The sequence below is a fragment of the Anabrus simplex genome, chromosome 1 (genome assembly GCF_040414725.1).
Source record: "Anabrus simplex isolate iqAnaSimp1 chromosome 1, ASM4041472v1, whole genome shotgun sequence".
Classification (NCBI taxonomy): Eukaryota; Metazoa; Arthropoda; class Insecta; order Orthoptera; family Tettigoniidae; genus Anabrus; species Anabrus simplex.
In genome coordinates, this window is record NC_090265.1 from 778,766,809 (window position 1) to 778,782,087 (window position 15,279).

The 15,279-nt window shown below is 41.1% G+C and overlaps 1 protein-coding gene across 1 annotated transcript in view; it reads right to left on the reverse strand.

Annotated features, from left to right (window-relative positions):
- Window positions 1-5,607, reverse strand: part of LOC136857511 (uncharacterized) — a 29,326-nt gene extending 23,719 nt beyond the window's left edge. The window contains exon 1 of the mRNA XM_067136221.2: window positions 5,518-5,607. Coding sequence (XP_066992322.2) covers window positions 5,518-5,587 — 70 coding nt within the window. The 5' untranslated portion in view covers window positions 5,588-5,607. The remainder of the gene's footprint in view (window positions 1-5,517) is intronic.
- Between the last annotated feature and the right edge of the window lie 9,672 nt (window positions 5,608-15,279).

The window sequence follows — 15,279 nt, forward strand, 5'->3', positions numbered from 1 at the left end:
TACAGTATTTTAAAATTTTACCCACTTCTTCACTTCTCCTTAAGTGGATTTTAAGAAAACAAATTATGCGTGTTTCTTTGCTTTTACAGGCATCCCTGGGTATCCGTATGTTCCACCAGGAGATAGGTGGTTTGCGGCTTGCCGATACCGGTGCGCTGTCGGACTGTTGTGTATTTGCAACTCTTGTGTGTTATATGTTTTTAAAACCCACTTATTGGTTTAGTATTCAGTTTGAATTTTGCGAACAGTAAATATGCGAACGTTTGGCCACCCATCCAGTGGGTGACCACGCCCAATGTTGCTTAACTATGTGGTTGTGTTTTTTCAGTATGTGTGTGTTGAGTGTGTTGTGTACTATTAGTGTGTAAGTGACCAGGGGGTCGAGTTTCGTTTAGAGATGACTGACACAGTAGTAACGTGTGTGTCGGTTGTGGTAGTCCTGGGTGGTCATCCATCCAGGAACTGACCACGCCCGGTTGCGTTTTGAAGTTTGCAGTGACTAAACCGACATCGTTGTGCAGTGACTGACACTTGTAACTAATTGTTAGCTTTAGTGTGAATGTGCGGTGTTTTGATGTACGTAGCATCGTTAATTGGCAGCATTTAGCGGGTGCACCGCCTCGTCTCCGAGTATGAGTGCTTCATCTCATAGGTGTTATTTTTGTTTTAGAAGGCAGTTAAGGAAGTGAAAGCTTGGTTGGTCTTGATTTCTTGGCGGGTTTGAAAGGGGAAGGGGATGGTCAGGGGGTGTCTGTTTAGGTTCAAAGAGAGATTCCAAAAACCAATTTAAACGTCTGTAACATGCGACATTTCTTAGATATACTCTTGATGTAATCATTTTAATAATCATTTTAATAATGCACCCCTTTTTCACACCTGTGTCTAATGTTTCATTAGTATGCTGTTCGTTTTTATTACCCTTTGATGAGTATCTTAGCGAAATTGATGGGTACTTAGTCCGAAAATAATCACAAAACAAGGGTAATTGAATGTATCAAGTTATGACATATGAACTCGTCTAGAACCTCAAGAAGAGAATACAGAATAGATGTGATCAGTAAGATGTAATCAATATGTTTGATGTAAATGGGTATTTGAGACTCTAATTGAGCCTTGAAATTTCATTTACAGTATCCAGTATTCGGGAGATAGTAGGTTCGAACCCCACTGTCGGCAGCCCTGAAAATGGTTTTCCGTGGTTCCCATTTTCACACCAGGCAAATGCTGGGGCTGTACCTTAATTAAGGCCACGGCCGCTTCCTTCCCACTCCTAGCCCTTCCCTGTCCCATCGTCGCCATAAGACCTATCTGTGTCGGTAAGACGTAAAGCAACTAGCAAAAAAAAAAAAAAATCTTTTCGTGGTATATGTGCAGAAGAAATGAAAAATGCATAGCCGAGGTCTATAAAACACAGTGCTAAAGATTACATCGGTGTTTCATTCGCCAAGCAGATTACAGAAAATGTGAGCTGGATTTTCATTTGCTCCCTAGCTGATTTCGCAAATCAGGAATTTCTGTTGTTTGAAATATAAATTCTGTTTCCTTTCTTCGTAAATGCTGTAGACTATCAATATATGCATTTGTTGTTGTATTCTAGATCCCAAAAATGATTAGGTAGATTAATAAACCGAGCGAGTCAGCCGTGCGGTTAGGGGCGCGCATTTGTGAACTTGCATCCGGGAGACAGCGGGTTCTAGCCTCATTGTCAGCAGTCCTGAATATGGTTTCCCGTGGTTTCCCATTTTCACACCAATCAAATGCTGGGGATGTGCCTTAATTAAGGCCACGGCCGGTTCCTTCCCCCTCCTAGGCCTTTCATATCCCATCGTCGCCATAAAACCTATCTGTGCCTGTGCGACGTAAAGCAAATTGTAAAAAATAAGAAAAGAAGTAGATTAATAAAACGAGAGCCTCCATTGATCAGGAGGCAGCGCACTAGGTTCCGTGGTTCAAATCCCGGTAACTCCATTGGAGATTTGTGCTGGACAAAGTGGAGGCGAGATAGGATTTCTCGGGGTACTCCGGTTTTCCCTACCATCTTTCATTCCAGAAACACTCTCCAGTATCATTTTATTTCATCTGTCAGTCATTTTTAATTACCCCAGACGAGTGCGACGGGCTTCCTATCCTCGCCGCTAGATAGGGCTTCAGTCATTCCATCCCGGACCCCATTAAATGACTGGAAACAGGCTGTGAATATTCATTAATAAAAACAATGAAATTTCCAATTACGACCAACGAAAACTTGCTCTGAATATGGATATGTGTCGCTGTAAAAGATAAATACAATGATGCGATGTACTAATTATGATTGAAAATCCTTCTTCTCTGGCCGAAGGGTTATACCGCTTCTCAGCCCGACCATTTTTACCCCGCCAGTGCAAAACCAGTGATTTTTTCCGACTCATCGGCGTTTCTCGAAAACAGATTAGTAAAGGGCCCCTGAGAATCTCAGGTACCCACCCACAATATCAACAAGAACAACACAAAAGGCCTTGTCTAACACCTGTAATTTCCTTGAACCCAAAACTCATTCCACCATCAAATTTCACTGCAGCCAAATTTACTGACAACATAAATGCCTTTGATTGATTTTAATAATTTACCCTTAATCCCATAGTCCCCAAGTACGGTGAACGTCTTTTCCATATGTAATTCCTTATATGCCTTCTCTAGATCTACAAAACATAAACATAAACATAGGCCAGAGGCAGGCTTTTATACAAGTGGAGGCACATGGTTCCCCTAGTGCACTGTCACTGCATTGTCCTACATAGGAGACTTCCAGGGTGTCTTAACGGCGCACTAGCGCCAGCGTCTTGGAAAGGTGTAGCATTCCAACTGATCCCCGGAGTACCCGCACATTGCTAACAGATTTGTGGAATTCAGAGTCGGTTTTGATATAGTCTATTATGGATCTGGTGCCCTTACCGTCCTATTCCTGAAGAATGTATTAGTAACTGTTAATCGCATACTAGCACAGAAATCCGGCTGGCCCCGTGGTGTAGGGGTAAAGTACCTGCCTCTTACCCGGAGGCCCAGGGTTCGATTCCCGGCCAGGTCAGGTATTTATACCTGGACCTGAGGGCTGTTTCGAGGTCCACTCAGCCTACGTGATTAGAATTGAGGAGCTATCTGACAGTGAGATGGTGACCCCGGTCTAGAAAGCCATGAATAACGGCCGAGAGGATTCGTCGTGCTGACCACACGACACCTCGTAATCTGCAGGCCTTCGGGCTGAGCAGCGGTCGCTTGGTAGGCCAAGGACCTTCAAGGGCTGTAGTGTCATGGGGTTTGGTTTTGGTTTTAGCACAGAAGTCCAGTAAAGGCTTCCCATTCCTATTACCGTCCATATCTTCCCCATACTGTATTCAGCGATTACTTTTTCATACCCTTCACTTGTATTTCTAAATAAAATATCCTACAAGAGAAATGTGCAACCCATGTTCTGTACTATAAAATCTAATTGATTTGTATGTCGTCATGTGCATATGAAAGGAGAAACGCTAATCCCAGCTCTATAAACCATACTGCTAAAAGTTGTATCGGTGGATAAGTGGTACGATGTCAGCCTCCGAGCACGAAAATCGTGTTTTCAAAACTAGGTGGGGTTCTGAAGTGCAGACGAAATCCACTTTGCACCCCATTCGTACGATAATTGCGTGTAGAAGATCTCTGGTGACACACTAAGTATTTAACAGTTTTAATTTATTTAAACTCATCCGTCGGTTACCGAACAGATCTCCAGTCACTCTCCCTTCTGAAAGAGATTCGCAGAACGTCGAAAATGACACGAAGGTAGACCAAAATCCCGTCAAATTAAAATACCCGTACAAGGTAGCTGAAACCATTTATTGCTAGTAGGATTGTGGTTATTATTATTGAAAGTAGACAAGAAATAAGTATGGCAACAACATATCAAATAGTTATATCATGCTAAAGAAGTAGATGATAAAGTTCTGGGACAAGAAGAGGGATTGTTAATGATGATGAAATGGGACGGAGTGACCCAGTTTTGCCTTCAGAATTCGACAGAGCTTTAAGAAACCTAAATAGGAACAAGGTACCAGGAATTGATAACCTACTATCAGAACATTAGATTAGGAAATGAAGTATTAAAGGAAGTAGATTAATATTGTTACTTGGGCAGTAAAATAACTAACGATGGTAGAAGTAAGGAAGACATAAAACGCAGACTAGAACATGCAAGGAAGGCTTTCCTTAACGAAAGAAATGTGCTTACTTCGAACATTCATGTAATTAGAAATATATTTTTGTAGACTTTCGCATGGAGCGTGGCAGTGTACGGAAGTGAAACATGGACGATATCTAGCTCTTAAAAACGTAGAAGCTTTTGAAATGTGGTGTTACAGAAGAATACTGATGGGTGGATCAAATCACGAAAGAAGAGATACTGGTGAGATGAGATCGATTTGGTTAAGTTTGACGAGAAGAAAAGATAGAAAGTTAGGACACGTTTTAAAACATCAAGGACTTGTTCAGTTTGTTTCTGAGGGAAGTGTATGCGGTAAGGGGTAGACAAGAGTATGAATATGACAAGCAGATTAAAGCAAATGAAGGATCTAGCACTTACGTAGAAATGAAAAGAGTAGCAGAGGATAGGGTGGCGTTGAGCACTCCATCAAACTAGTGTATGGACTGATAACTCAGCAACAATTACTACCTTCAGGAATAGCATATTTATCATTATTATTAAACTCATATGCATAGCTAAGAACAATGGAGCGAGGGTAATCGCAAAAAGCCGAATCAGGAGATGCGAGTTAGGAATCAACTTGTTCGATGATACTGCGCCTATGGAGTGGATTTGTTGGTTTTCTTCTATTTTTGACACCTTGTTTACATCACACTGACACAGATGGGCCTTGTGGCGACGATGGCATAAGAAAGGCCTAGGAGTAGGAAGGAAGCGGCCGTGGCCTTAATTATGGTAGAGCCCCAGCATTTGCATGGTGTGAAAATAGGAAACCACGGAAAAGCATCTCCAGGGCTGTCGTCAGTGGGTTTCGAACCCACTATCTCTCGGATGCAAGCTTACAGCTGCTCGGCCCTACGCGCACGGCAAACTCTAAGGGGAACGATGAATATGGTTCCTTGAGGATTAAGATAAATTCAGCAGAAGGAGATCATGATGCCTATAGTTAGGCTCAATCTTTAATGATTTCAAGGTATAAGATGTAGAAATAGACGAGATCACAGAAATGATTCCAGATTGAGGAGGGCGGAGGCGTAGAGTTTATTCACAGAGATTTGCAGACTGAACGTCGAAGGACATGATTATCCATTAGTGTAGAGTATATCAGTGAACGTATGTGTGTATGTATGATACAATGAAGAGTTCTTTCCTCAGGAAAGTATCTTTGTATCCAGAGACGGAGAAGTCAAAATTTGCAGACTGTTGTGGTGCTATTCATTCATGTTTTATAGAAAAGGACAAAGTGAGATCCTTGCTTAACAGACATTTAAGTACCTTAAAAATTCAGAATTTGTACTTACCGACTGGAAGCAATATAACACCTGTGATTAAAGACAGGACGCCCAATATACACCACCTGTCCGGAAGCATCTTCTTCGCTGTTTGAGCTATCGAACACTTCTCCAGACGCTCTGCGATTAGATATCTGGAGAAGCAGCTTATCATATTTACTCAGCCATACCCAAAACGCTTGTTCCTTATACAATGAATACGGTCCATTCTTACTCGATATTTCACTTACCTTTGCAATAAAGTAAATCTTCGCATGGAATTTGCGATTGCCTCCCTGGTGATGTAATTTTTCGAACACTTAAATGCACTGCATTGTATATGTGCGAAGGATAATTTTATGATTGTTAAATATCTTCTTGGACACTTGATTTTTGTTATTTCTGCTTCATAAATTTGCCAGATTTTGCTTGCAATTCTTTCTTACATACGAAAACATCAGGAGCCATAATTTTGATCACTTTTTTCTTGTATTTCCAGTTTGTTTACATTGGTTGTCGAGACGGCATTACAGTCGAATATTGTCAATTGTAAAGTTGTACGGAACTGGGTTTATTTTTTGCATCATGAGAAATATATCTACAACATATTAATGCATGCAAAATTTTTGAAATATTCCAAAAACGTTATTTTACACTCAACGAGAAACTTATGTCAAGAAATCAGCACGAGCCTCGCCGCATTGTATGTAGCAGAAACAGAATCTATTCGAGGCAAAAGTCATCGTTTTGTAGATACAAGGAAAGTTCGACTCGAATTGAGAACAGCTTTTACAACTGGAGCAAGAATCCCAGCGGACGAACCAGTCTCACTTAGACATTTGGAAGAGGTTAACAATAGTGAGGCAGGCGCGTGAACTTATCAAAGGGCCTAGCCAAAGTTATAAAAAGGTCCTGATAAATTTGAATAGGACCAGAACGCGAATGGTAGTTGGACTGTTGACAGGCCACAATACCTTACAGAGGCACGTACACATTATGAAAATCAGTCAGGATCCGATGTGTAGAAGGTGCGGTAGGGAGGAAGAGACCTCCGCGCATGTGTTGTGTCAGTGCGAGGCTCTTGCAAGCATCAGGAATGCCAACATCCGGACACTAGTATCCTTTATAGGAGCACTAGGGCTGGACTAGGCAAACCCGTTTAAGGGACACAAAGGGTCTTCACAGACCTACGTATGGAGCCCTGCCAAGGCAGGGCTCACCCATTCCTTATCTATCTATCTATATAGAGCAAGAATGAGCATAAAGGCAAAGGTGTAGTCCTATTTAAACAGTATACTCCAGCGAATGCATGGATTCTTCATCATAAAGGATTATCGGTTTTGCCACAGAGAGTTCGAAACTCTTCCACATGTCCTGAGAGCCTGTCCACGTGGTGAATTACTACGCACCTCACGTCATAATGTAGCCAGATCAATGATAGCTAATGCTTTGAGGGGCAACGGTATGTCTATAAAGAAGTACGGTCTCTCCAACAGGGGAAGCAACCGACCCATATACATTATTGATTTTAAGCCATCCTGTTCTGAAGGCTTCATCATTGATCGAACAATTATATTTGAGACCAACGAAAACCAGCCGGAAGAGGTCGATGCGGAAAAAAGAAGAATTCATGAAGAAACGGTGGACTCCTATAAATCACACCGTTCCACCAATCTATACCAAATTTCGTATACTGTACTTACCTTGCAGGACCCTGAGGGTGACCCCCATCTACAAGAAATTTTTCAGCCCGTCCTCTCCATTCCATAGATTTAGGCCCTTTAACATAGGCTAATGCAGGCGAAATATCGATTTTGTCACGCAAGGACGAGGCAAAGCTCATTTTAAGCTTCACGACGCGAATAATAGAACTCGGCAAGGCCCTGTGGGCCCCTAAAACCATGTTTTAAGGGCCTAAAACCATCCGTTACGGGGATACTGGTATCATACTACCCCGCCATAGGAATCAGATGAAGGAATGACCAGCTGTAACCATGGCAAAGTCAACTCAAAGATTCTACTGCAGAATACAGGCCTGGTGTTTGTAAAGAGCACGTGCGTATCTGTAGGCTGGGCCAAGGAGAAATTCTGCTACTCATATGATTGACTGAAGAAAGCACAGCACTGTGGGGGTAAGCCATCCCTAGGGATCAGGTTGGGGAGGGGTGGCATATAAAAATAATCAAATATAGTGTCGAATCCATAGGTTTCTGGGTCGCTTAGATGAACAGTGACACTCCGCATGCCGTTTAAGTCCAAGTTCAGCCCCCTTCGGCATGGAGGATGAGAAGGGGTGACACAATAAAATATCCGAAATAACCGAGATTACGGATGAATGTGTGTATGTTCCAACATATAAATAATCGAAAACGGCCAAAATTAGAGCCGAATCTATGGTTTTCGGGGACGGTGAAATGAACAGTGACACTCCGCAGTTCGTTTAGGCCTAAGTCCAAATTCAGCACCCGTCGCCATGGTGATTAATAAAGAATGAAAAATAACTAACGCGAAACGAGAAACAAAATACAGTCGAACCTCGATACCTCGAATCTCCATTACTCGAATTTTTAGTATCTGGCCGTTTGTCTTATCCTTCACGTGTATTTATTTCTCTACTACTAGAAATTCGGTTACAGGAATATCTCGATTTCTCGAAGCAAACATTTCCTCCCTCGAAGCAAAAAATACTCTGTAACTCGAATTTTGTGCAACATTAACTCTGCAATACGGCATTTGTGGTTTGTGAGGAACAGTTAACAAGTGAAGGAAAGTTTAAAGTGATGCTGGGAGCTAATATGGCGGGAACCGGTAAACTAAAACCTCTAGTGATCGGAAAATCGGTGAAGCCTCTCTGTTTATCGGTTGTGAATTAACTACCGGTCACTCACGAAAACAACTCCCAAAGTCGCAAATGATAAGTTCCATTTACGAATCTCGGGTGCGTGGCACTGACGAGTAGTTTCAATGTGAAGGGAGTAAAGGTAATCCGTAACAAACAGAAGAGACTAACGGATTTTTTCCCCAAAGGTTATAACGGAGGTATGTTTCTTGTTTCACTACTGTATGTACTGTATCCTGTCTTCTAAAATGTTATATAATGAGTGATGCCTTAAAATAGAGTATGTTTGTATATTTTTAAGTAGCGGTACTGTTAAAAATAATGCATTCAGCATAAGCCCATAGATGCATATGATTCAGTTATGTGCTATACATGCCCTATATATCTCGAAATTTCGATAAATCGAAATAAAATGTAGATCCCGAGGTGATTCGAGATATCGAGGTTCCACTGCGTAATTTAAAACTTGAAATCAAACACAACAATAATCTTAAACTATAAAATAGTTCTTAAAATATCAGTCAACGTCACAATAAAGAAATTACAAAAATCTGCTTCACACGTAATTAACTGGTAATGAAACACCTAAAAGTAAACAATCAATAAAGTACCCGGCGGCGCTGCTGCTACTCAGCAATAAAAGTTCATGAGCATGGCCATTCTCTAAGACTGAAGTGTGGTGGTGGTAGTAGTTTACGTAGCTTCAGTTATAGTCAAAGCATTCAAAACTAAAACTTTGAACTGTCAAGTATTTTAAATATTTCTTCTCGTGATTTTGTTTTATTTTCGTAATGAATAGATATAATTTCAAAGAAATATATTTCTCATCGAAGGTTTAATACTGTATGTAAAATATAAAAATTCGTGTTGGAGTGTTTATGACTCCTTTGAACACCTGTTGGTGGTCACATGAATTCCTTGAAAATGCCAGGTATCCCTTAATCAGTATAAAATTTTAGGAAGTTAATGATATGTTTAACGCCATTAATAAGTAACGAGATTGATAACTTCGCACTAAACCGACCACCGTGGGAAGCTGTTTAGTGGCTGCATACCAAACTCAAGAGTGTTTGAGGCATGTTTCCCCGACGTGGCTTCACTTTTAGCTCTCTTTAAGAGATGGAAGATGTGGGAGGAGGCAGCTCATTCGACGGTAAGATTGCTGTTGGTGCGTGTCGTGAGTCTGTCTGTTATTGCGCCATAAACCATTGTCTAACACGAAGACTAAGATTTCTTATGGAGTGTTGCGATAATTTCATTATAACTGTAGATATGTGAGGAATAGTTCTAGTGATATTAGATTTGATTTGTCACAGTGCGGTCATGAACACTAATTAATCGACTATAAAATTTGCCAATGGCATAGAATTCATTTTACAATCGTGCTACAGGTCAATTTGTAGTATGAGGTTGTTCGGCAGGTGAGCTAGTATAATCAGTGTAGCTCGACGAAACAGGTTGAGAACTCAGATATAAGCAAGCCTTGACGCACCCCAGTGTGTGTTTTATTTCTAACACTACACTAAACGATGTCGTAATTTCAGTACGTTTCAAACTTGCCTAGTGCACACAGGAAACGGCGTCTGTATAGCGAATGGGCCGTGCGAGTTACTAACTAAACATCTCATTCCAGTAAGTGTCGTAACGAGTTCGAGGCTGAGTGCAAGAAATCTTCAAGCTGTCTTCGGGAAGACAACTTCAGAATGGAGCCGCCTACGCTGCTGGGAACAAGAGAATCGACCCAGGATGATATCGTCACCATGATAGGCTGAAAGGGCAGAGCCAAACTCTGAAGGAGGGAGGAGGTCGCCAAACATGAGATAAGTGAACCAACCCTTTAAGCTCGTGTTAGGATTGGCGACAGTTACGCAGAAATTTAGTAATTAAGTACGTAAATATTAGTAGTTGAGCCTTCTTGGCAATTGGAATACGATTTGATCATAGCCCGTCAGGTTATTTATCCAGATGGCTTTAAAATCATTAATGTCTTAATGTACAGAAATTATTATGTAGGGCATAGTAGGGTGCGTTATATTATTTTATGGGTCAAGGGAGCTAGGAGTTACTTAAAGTAGTTTATTTTCGTGTTAGATCAAGTGTATCCCCTAGTATTTCATCTTCAGGTTAAATGTGGTTGTAGGTTAGGATCATTTTGGAAAGCTTGTCACTATCTCTTATCTGGAAGGATAGAAAGATCTGCGTAACGTAGTATTTGCATGTTGCCTGGCTATGATTTACTTGCATGCTTCCATTGGATTAAATTCTGTTGAGAAATTCAAATCACGTTGTAAGCGATGTCATAAAATATGACTAAGTTTCACATGGCCAAAATATGGACTCGAACCATGGGTCTGGAGGGTGTTAGGTTACGCCATATGTACAGAGTGTCGTGATTTATGAGAATCAGTACTGTATAGCCCTGTGAATGAAATGAATTAGACCCCTAGGTGGTCTGTTAAAAGAACCAGATACCGTATGTAGAATGAGAATTGGTTCCTAAATTGTTATAAGACGTTATGTTATGGCTCATAGGTTTGTCGAGAGAAGACGAAGAATGAAAGCCTTTTTGTCGTGCCGAGTCCAGAAACGCAGTGAAACGGGGTCAATGTTAGCCTTGTTTACAATTTTTTGTGCGATGGGGGACCCTCAACGGCTAGACAGCCAGGTCATTGCCCCAAATACTCCACCCCAGGATGCATCGGCCATTTTTTAAAGCCGTGAGCTGTAGTGGATTCTTTCTTTCAGACCGAGAGTTATTTGTGACTACGATTTCTTTTTGTTTCTCTCTTCTTTTTCCATTTGCTTGTCCATATTAGTGTGTATTTATATATGTGATATCTTTGTGTGCTAGTGGATTCGATCTTGATTATTAGGTGGTATGGTAATTAGGTAGTTATCCAGAGGATATGAGTTCACATCCCTGTGACTTTTAAGTGAAATCGGGCAACAAGTAGCTTCAGTATTCGGTTTTATTTTAGTTGTATTTTATGGCGTTCAGTGTTTCTGTTAATATGTAAATATCTCCCAAATATAAGGGAACCTTAATAGTAAATTTATTTCTGCGAAACGTCCCTAATCCTAGAACCATGGTTTTGTTTTGTAGGTCCGATGGTGTTGTTCACCAAAAGACGTTATAAGTGGTTCATTCATCTATTCATCAGTACGGCGACATCATTTTATTTTTATTTCATCGTTGCGAATTATAAATGTAAGCCGTTTTGGCTTTTTTTATCTTTGCACCACGAGTGTGGTATATTATAAAGAAGTATTGTTATATCAGAAATTTATGAATTTACTATGCTTTGTCAATTAAATAACTAAATAATCACCGAGTTCATCATTTAAAATTTAAAATTATTAGAGTAGTATCCCTGTCCAATTATACTCTCGTCACAAAAACCCGAAACACCCATTCGCCGGTTGCAGCTAGGCTGGTGCAGTTTATTTATGGAGAGGTAAGCAGGTAAGTTATGTAACCCACTTTTACTCTATGTGTTTGATCCATTGTTGTATGCCCTATAGGGTACTATCTACGGCTAGATGCCTCTATCCTGTTCTGCAGTGGCTCTTCTTTTACTATACCTCTAACCTTCTTATTTCTCATCTTATCCATTCTTCTCACTCCTATCCTGATACTCAGAATTTTCATTTCACTTGCCTGTATTCTAGTTACGGCTCTCCGCCTCATTACCCAAGTTCCTGCTGTATACGTTAAAGTAAGTAGGGGCCGCAGTTCGCGGTCTCCCACCATATCACGGCAACGTCGCACGGCTTTCACTGTACCGGGCAGCATCTGATCCATATCACTCTACAAATAAGAAACACCTACAAACCGCTATGAAGCAGTGCATTCATTTCGGTATTTCACATCCATACAGCATAACCGTTGGATGTATAAATGTCACAACGTGACCAAGAACCCAGATTTCCTACCACCCGTGCCGAGAACAATGTTCCTTCAAAATTTGATACAGTAAAACTTCCTCCAAACCAGGTTTCTGAAAAACATCAGGAACGGTCCTGCTTCTCTTCCACGCTCGATTATTTACTTATCATTTCTTCCGGTTTCTTCTATTACTTCCCAGGTACTTGAAACTCCCTACATTCTTGAGCTGTTCCCCTCCAAACATTATCTCTCTCCTAGGTCTCTCCTCCTTCCTAGTTGTGATCACTATCTCATTCTTTTTGGCATTGAATTTGATTCTATATTATTTCACCTCCTCTTCCCACTCATCTAACTGTTCCCGGATATCATCTTCCTTTTTCCCCAGATTAACAAGTCATCTGCAAACATCATCACTTTCATTTTTCCTTCCCCCAATTTTCTTGCCACTTTTGTCATTAGCTCGTACATTAGTACAATGAAGAGGAAAGGTGACAGAGCACTTCCCTGTCTTAATCCACTTTATTGCCCAAACGAGTGTGATCTCTCTCCTACTTTTACACAATGGACGCTCCCATGGTACAACTCCCTCATTCTTTCTATGCTCCTTAAACTTATGTCCATCTTAAAACTGTGTACAATACTTCACAACATTAAGCTTTCTTCCACAGATCAAACAAAGAAACGTATATCCTGTTCTTTCTAATCATGTCTTTCTGAATGCAGTCCTGAGATGAGAAGATTATTTCAAGAAGAGTGGAAGAGTTAGACGTGGGTTCAAATTTTGTTTTGATATTCATCTTCTTGCTCGTCTCCTTATTCTTCTATCTTCTGCTCATTATCGGCCTTTCGCACTGCTAGAAGGGCTGATTCGAAAATGTGGTGTGTCGTAAGTTCTTGCTGATGCATTTTCGAGCACTTCATTCGATCCATCATCCGTATTATCATTATCCCCAAACACGTGAGTTAGTTTGTCCAAACACCGGAAATGCACAAATTTTGTACGTAGGACTACATCAGTTCGTGGTACTGTCGGCAGTGTGCAAGTAGATTTTAAATCATTCTTTCATTTTTCGCTTCCGTTTCCGCGTTGAGGAGATTCCGCACTATATAAAAGTAAGAACATTATAGCGATGTAAGCTTCGTCGGAACTGATACAATATTCCATAGTGGACATGTTTCCGCTTTATTCAAGTTCCGTTTTGAATACGTTCCACTGTATTAGTTCATCATATTGCAAACATAAAATACTGTAATTTATAAAAGACGTATAAAACGTTCATTTTCATGTTGTGCTAAAATTTGGATTCGATCAGATAACGTGTTTAGGGGAAACAATTTCTTAAATTTGACGTATGATTGAAACACGTTTATAAACGGGAAGGTTTTGCTTTCCATCTGAGATTAAAATATAAATTTTAAAACTACATGATCCAGTGTAAAATGAAACGAGAAATATGATAGTGTCATTTAATTGCCTTTAGGCGTACTGGTTATTTCATATACAACCTCCTAAACCGAGGCATGGGGCGAAAGTTATTGTAACTACTCTTTTATAGATATGTGAGCTTTTCACAAAGTGCTATGCAGGCATAGTTTGTATTCACAACAACAGATGGCTCTGTGATAGCTGGTATGCGCTGTGAAAACAGTTGTGTGGCGAGCGTCGAGCGAGATGGAAGTAATACGTGCTGAGCAGCTTGCATTGATCGAAATAGCCATTTTCCGGGGAAGAAATGCGAGAGAATGTCACAGTGAATTGAACTGACGGAATTCAACGGTGGATGCGATGTGCAAGATGCTCCGACCACCTAGCGCACTGGAAACAGGACAGCGGCCACATCCTGTCATCAATAATTGCCATCGATGAATTTTGGCACACCCCTTCGCCGTCCAACGGTTTTCATTCACCGCAAGTCAGGTACGAAGAGCATTCCCTATTGAAAACGTGGACTGAACAGGTGGACAACGAAAATCGGGGAGGTTTCACCTCAGGACGAGCCCATCGCCAGGTACTACCACACCACCCAGGGTGACTACATTGTCCTGCCAGACTACTTATACATACCTTAACACTAGGTTTCCATATACTCCTCGCTGTTTGGCTACTACAACGACTACTACTAGTACCGCCATCACGAATCTCAGCTCATCAGCCGCAGTCATCTACCGCTTGGCGGTCATGTGATAGCTCTGTTGAACCCATAATTCTACGGTGAGAAAAATTTTTATTTGTCTCAAATATTTATTTGGCATTCAGAAACTACTGTATGTTTGAGGGCAGCCATTTTGCGCTCCCAAGAGCCCGATGTTGCGTGGGGAGGTTCTTCCTTCCCGGCGAGCTCGTGAATTGCCGGGACACCTCGGCAGGGCTCGAGTGCCCGACAATTCTTTAAATTCATGGAATTGTGCACAACGAGGGATTTTGACAATGTAGTAAATAATGAAACAAATGAGCAAAATTATTCATACACCCTCTGTGAAGACAGAGCCCCCAGGGAAAATATTAAGTGCAGTTAAGCCCAAGTACATGGTAGCGTGAGACCAGCGAACTAGCTACACGTGCCAAGGTCATGGAAGGAAGAAAACGCGCGAAACGCACGGGCAGAAACAATTTATTTCTCCCGTTGTGAGTGTAGAAAAATTATAAAATTAACATCGAACATAAGTGCAAGTCTGTCCGGAGTTCTGGGACAAATCTTATCAAAATTGGTCTATTAGAAGCAAATTTGGCAGATTTCACAACCAAGCCTCATAGAGGGGATAGCGTCCTTCCGGAAATTATAAAAGAAACCCCCCCACCGTAGATTTTTCAGTGTCGATCTGGAACTTGAAGCCGCGGGAGCTTGTGCCCGTCGTCATTAGAAATTCGCGCCAGATTGACCGACAATAATTCAATACATGTTCGTGGCTAAGGTCCATATATTTAGTCAAGAAGAAAAGTGATTGGAGAAGCTGTGAACGTTTGCAGACGAACTGGGAAGGTGTAGGCTGGTTGAAAAATACACAGCAGATTTTATTTTTATCATTTCCTGTACTCTTGTAAGTGAAGAGGGTCTGGGGGAAGCGA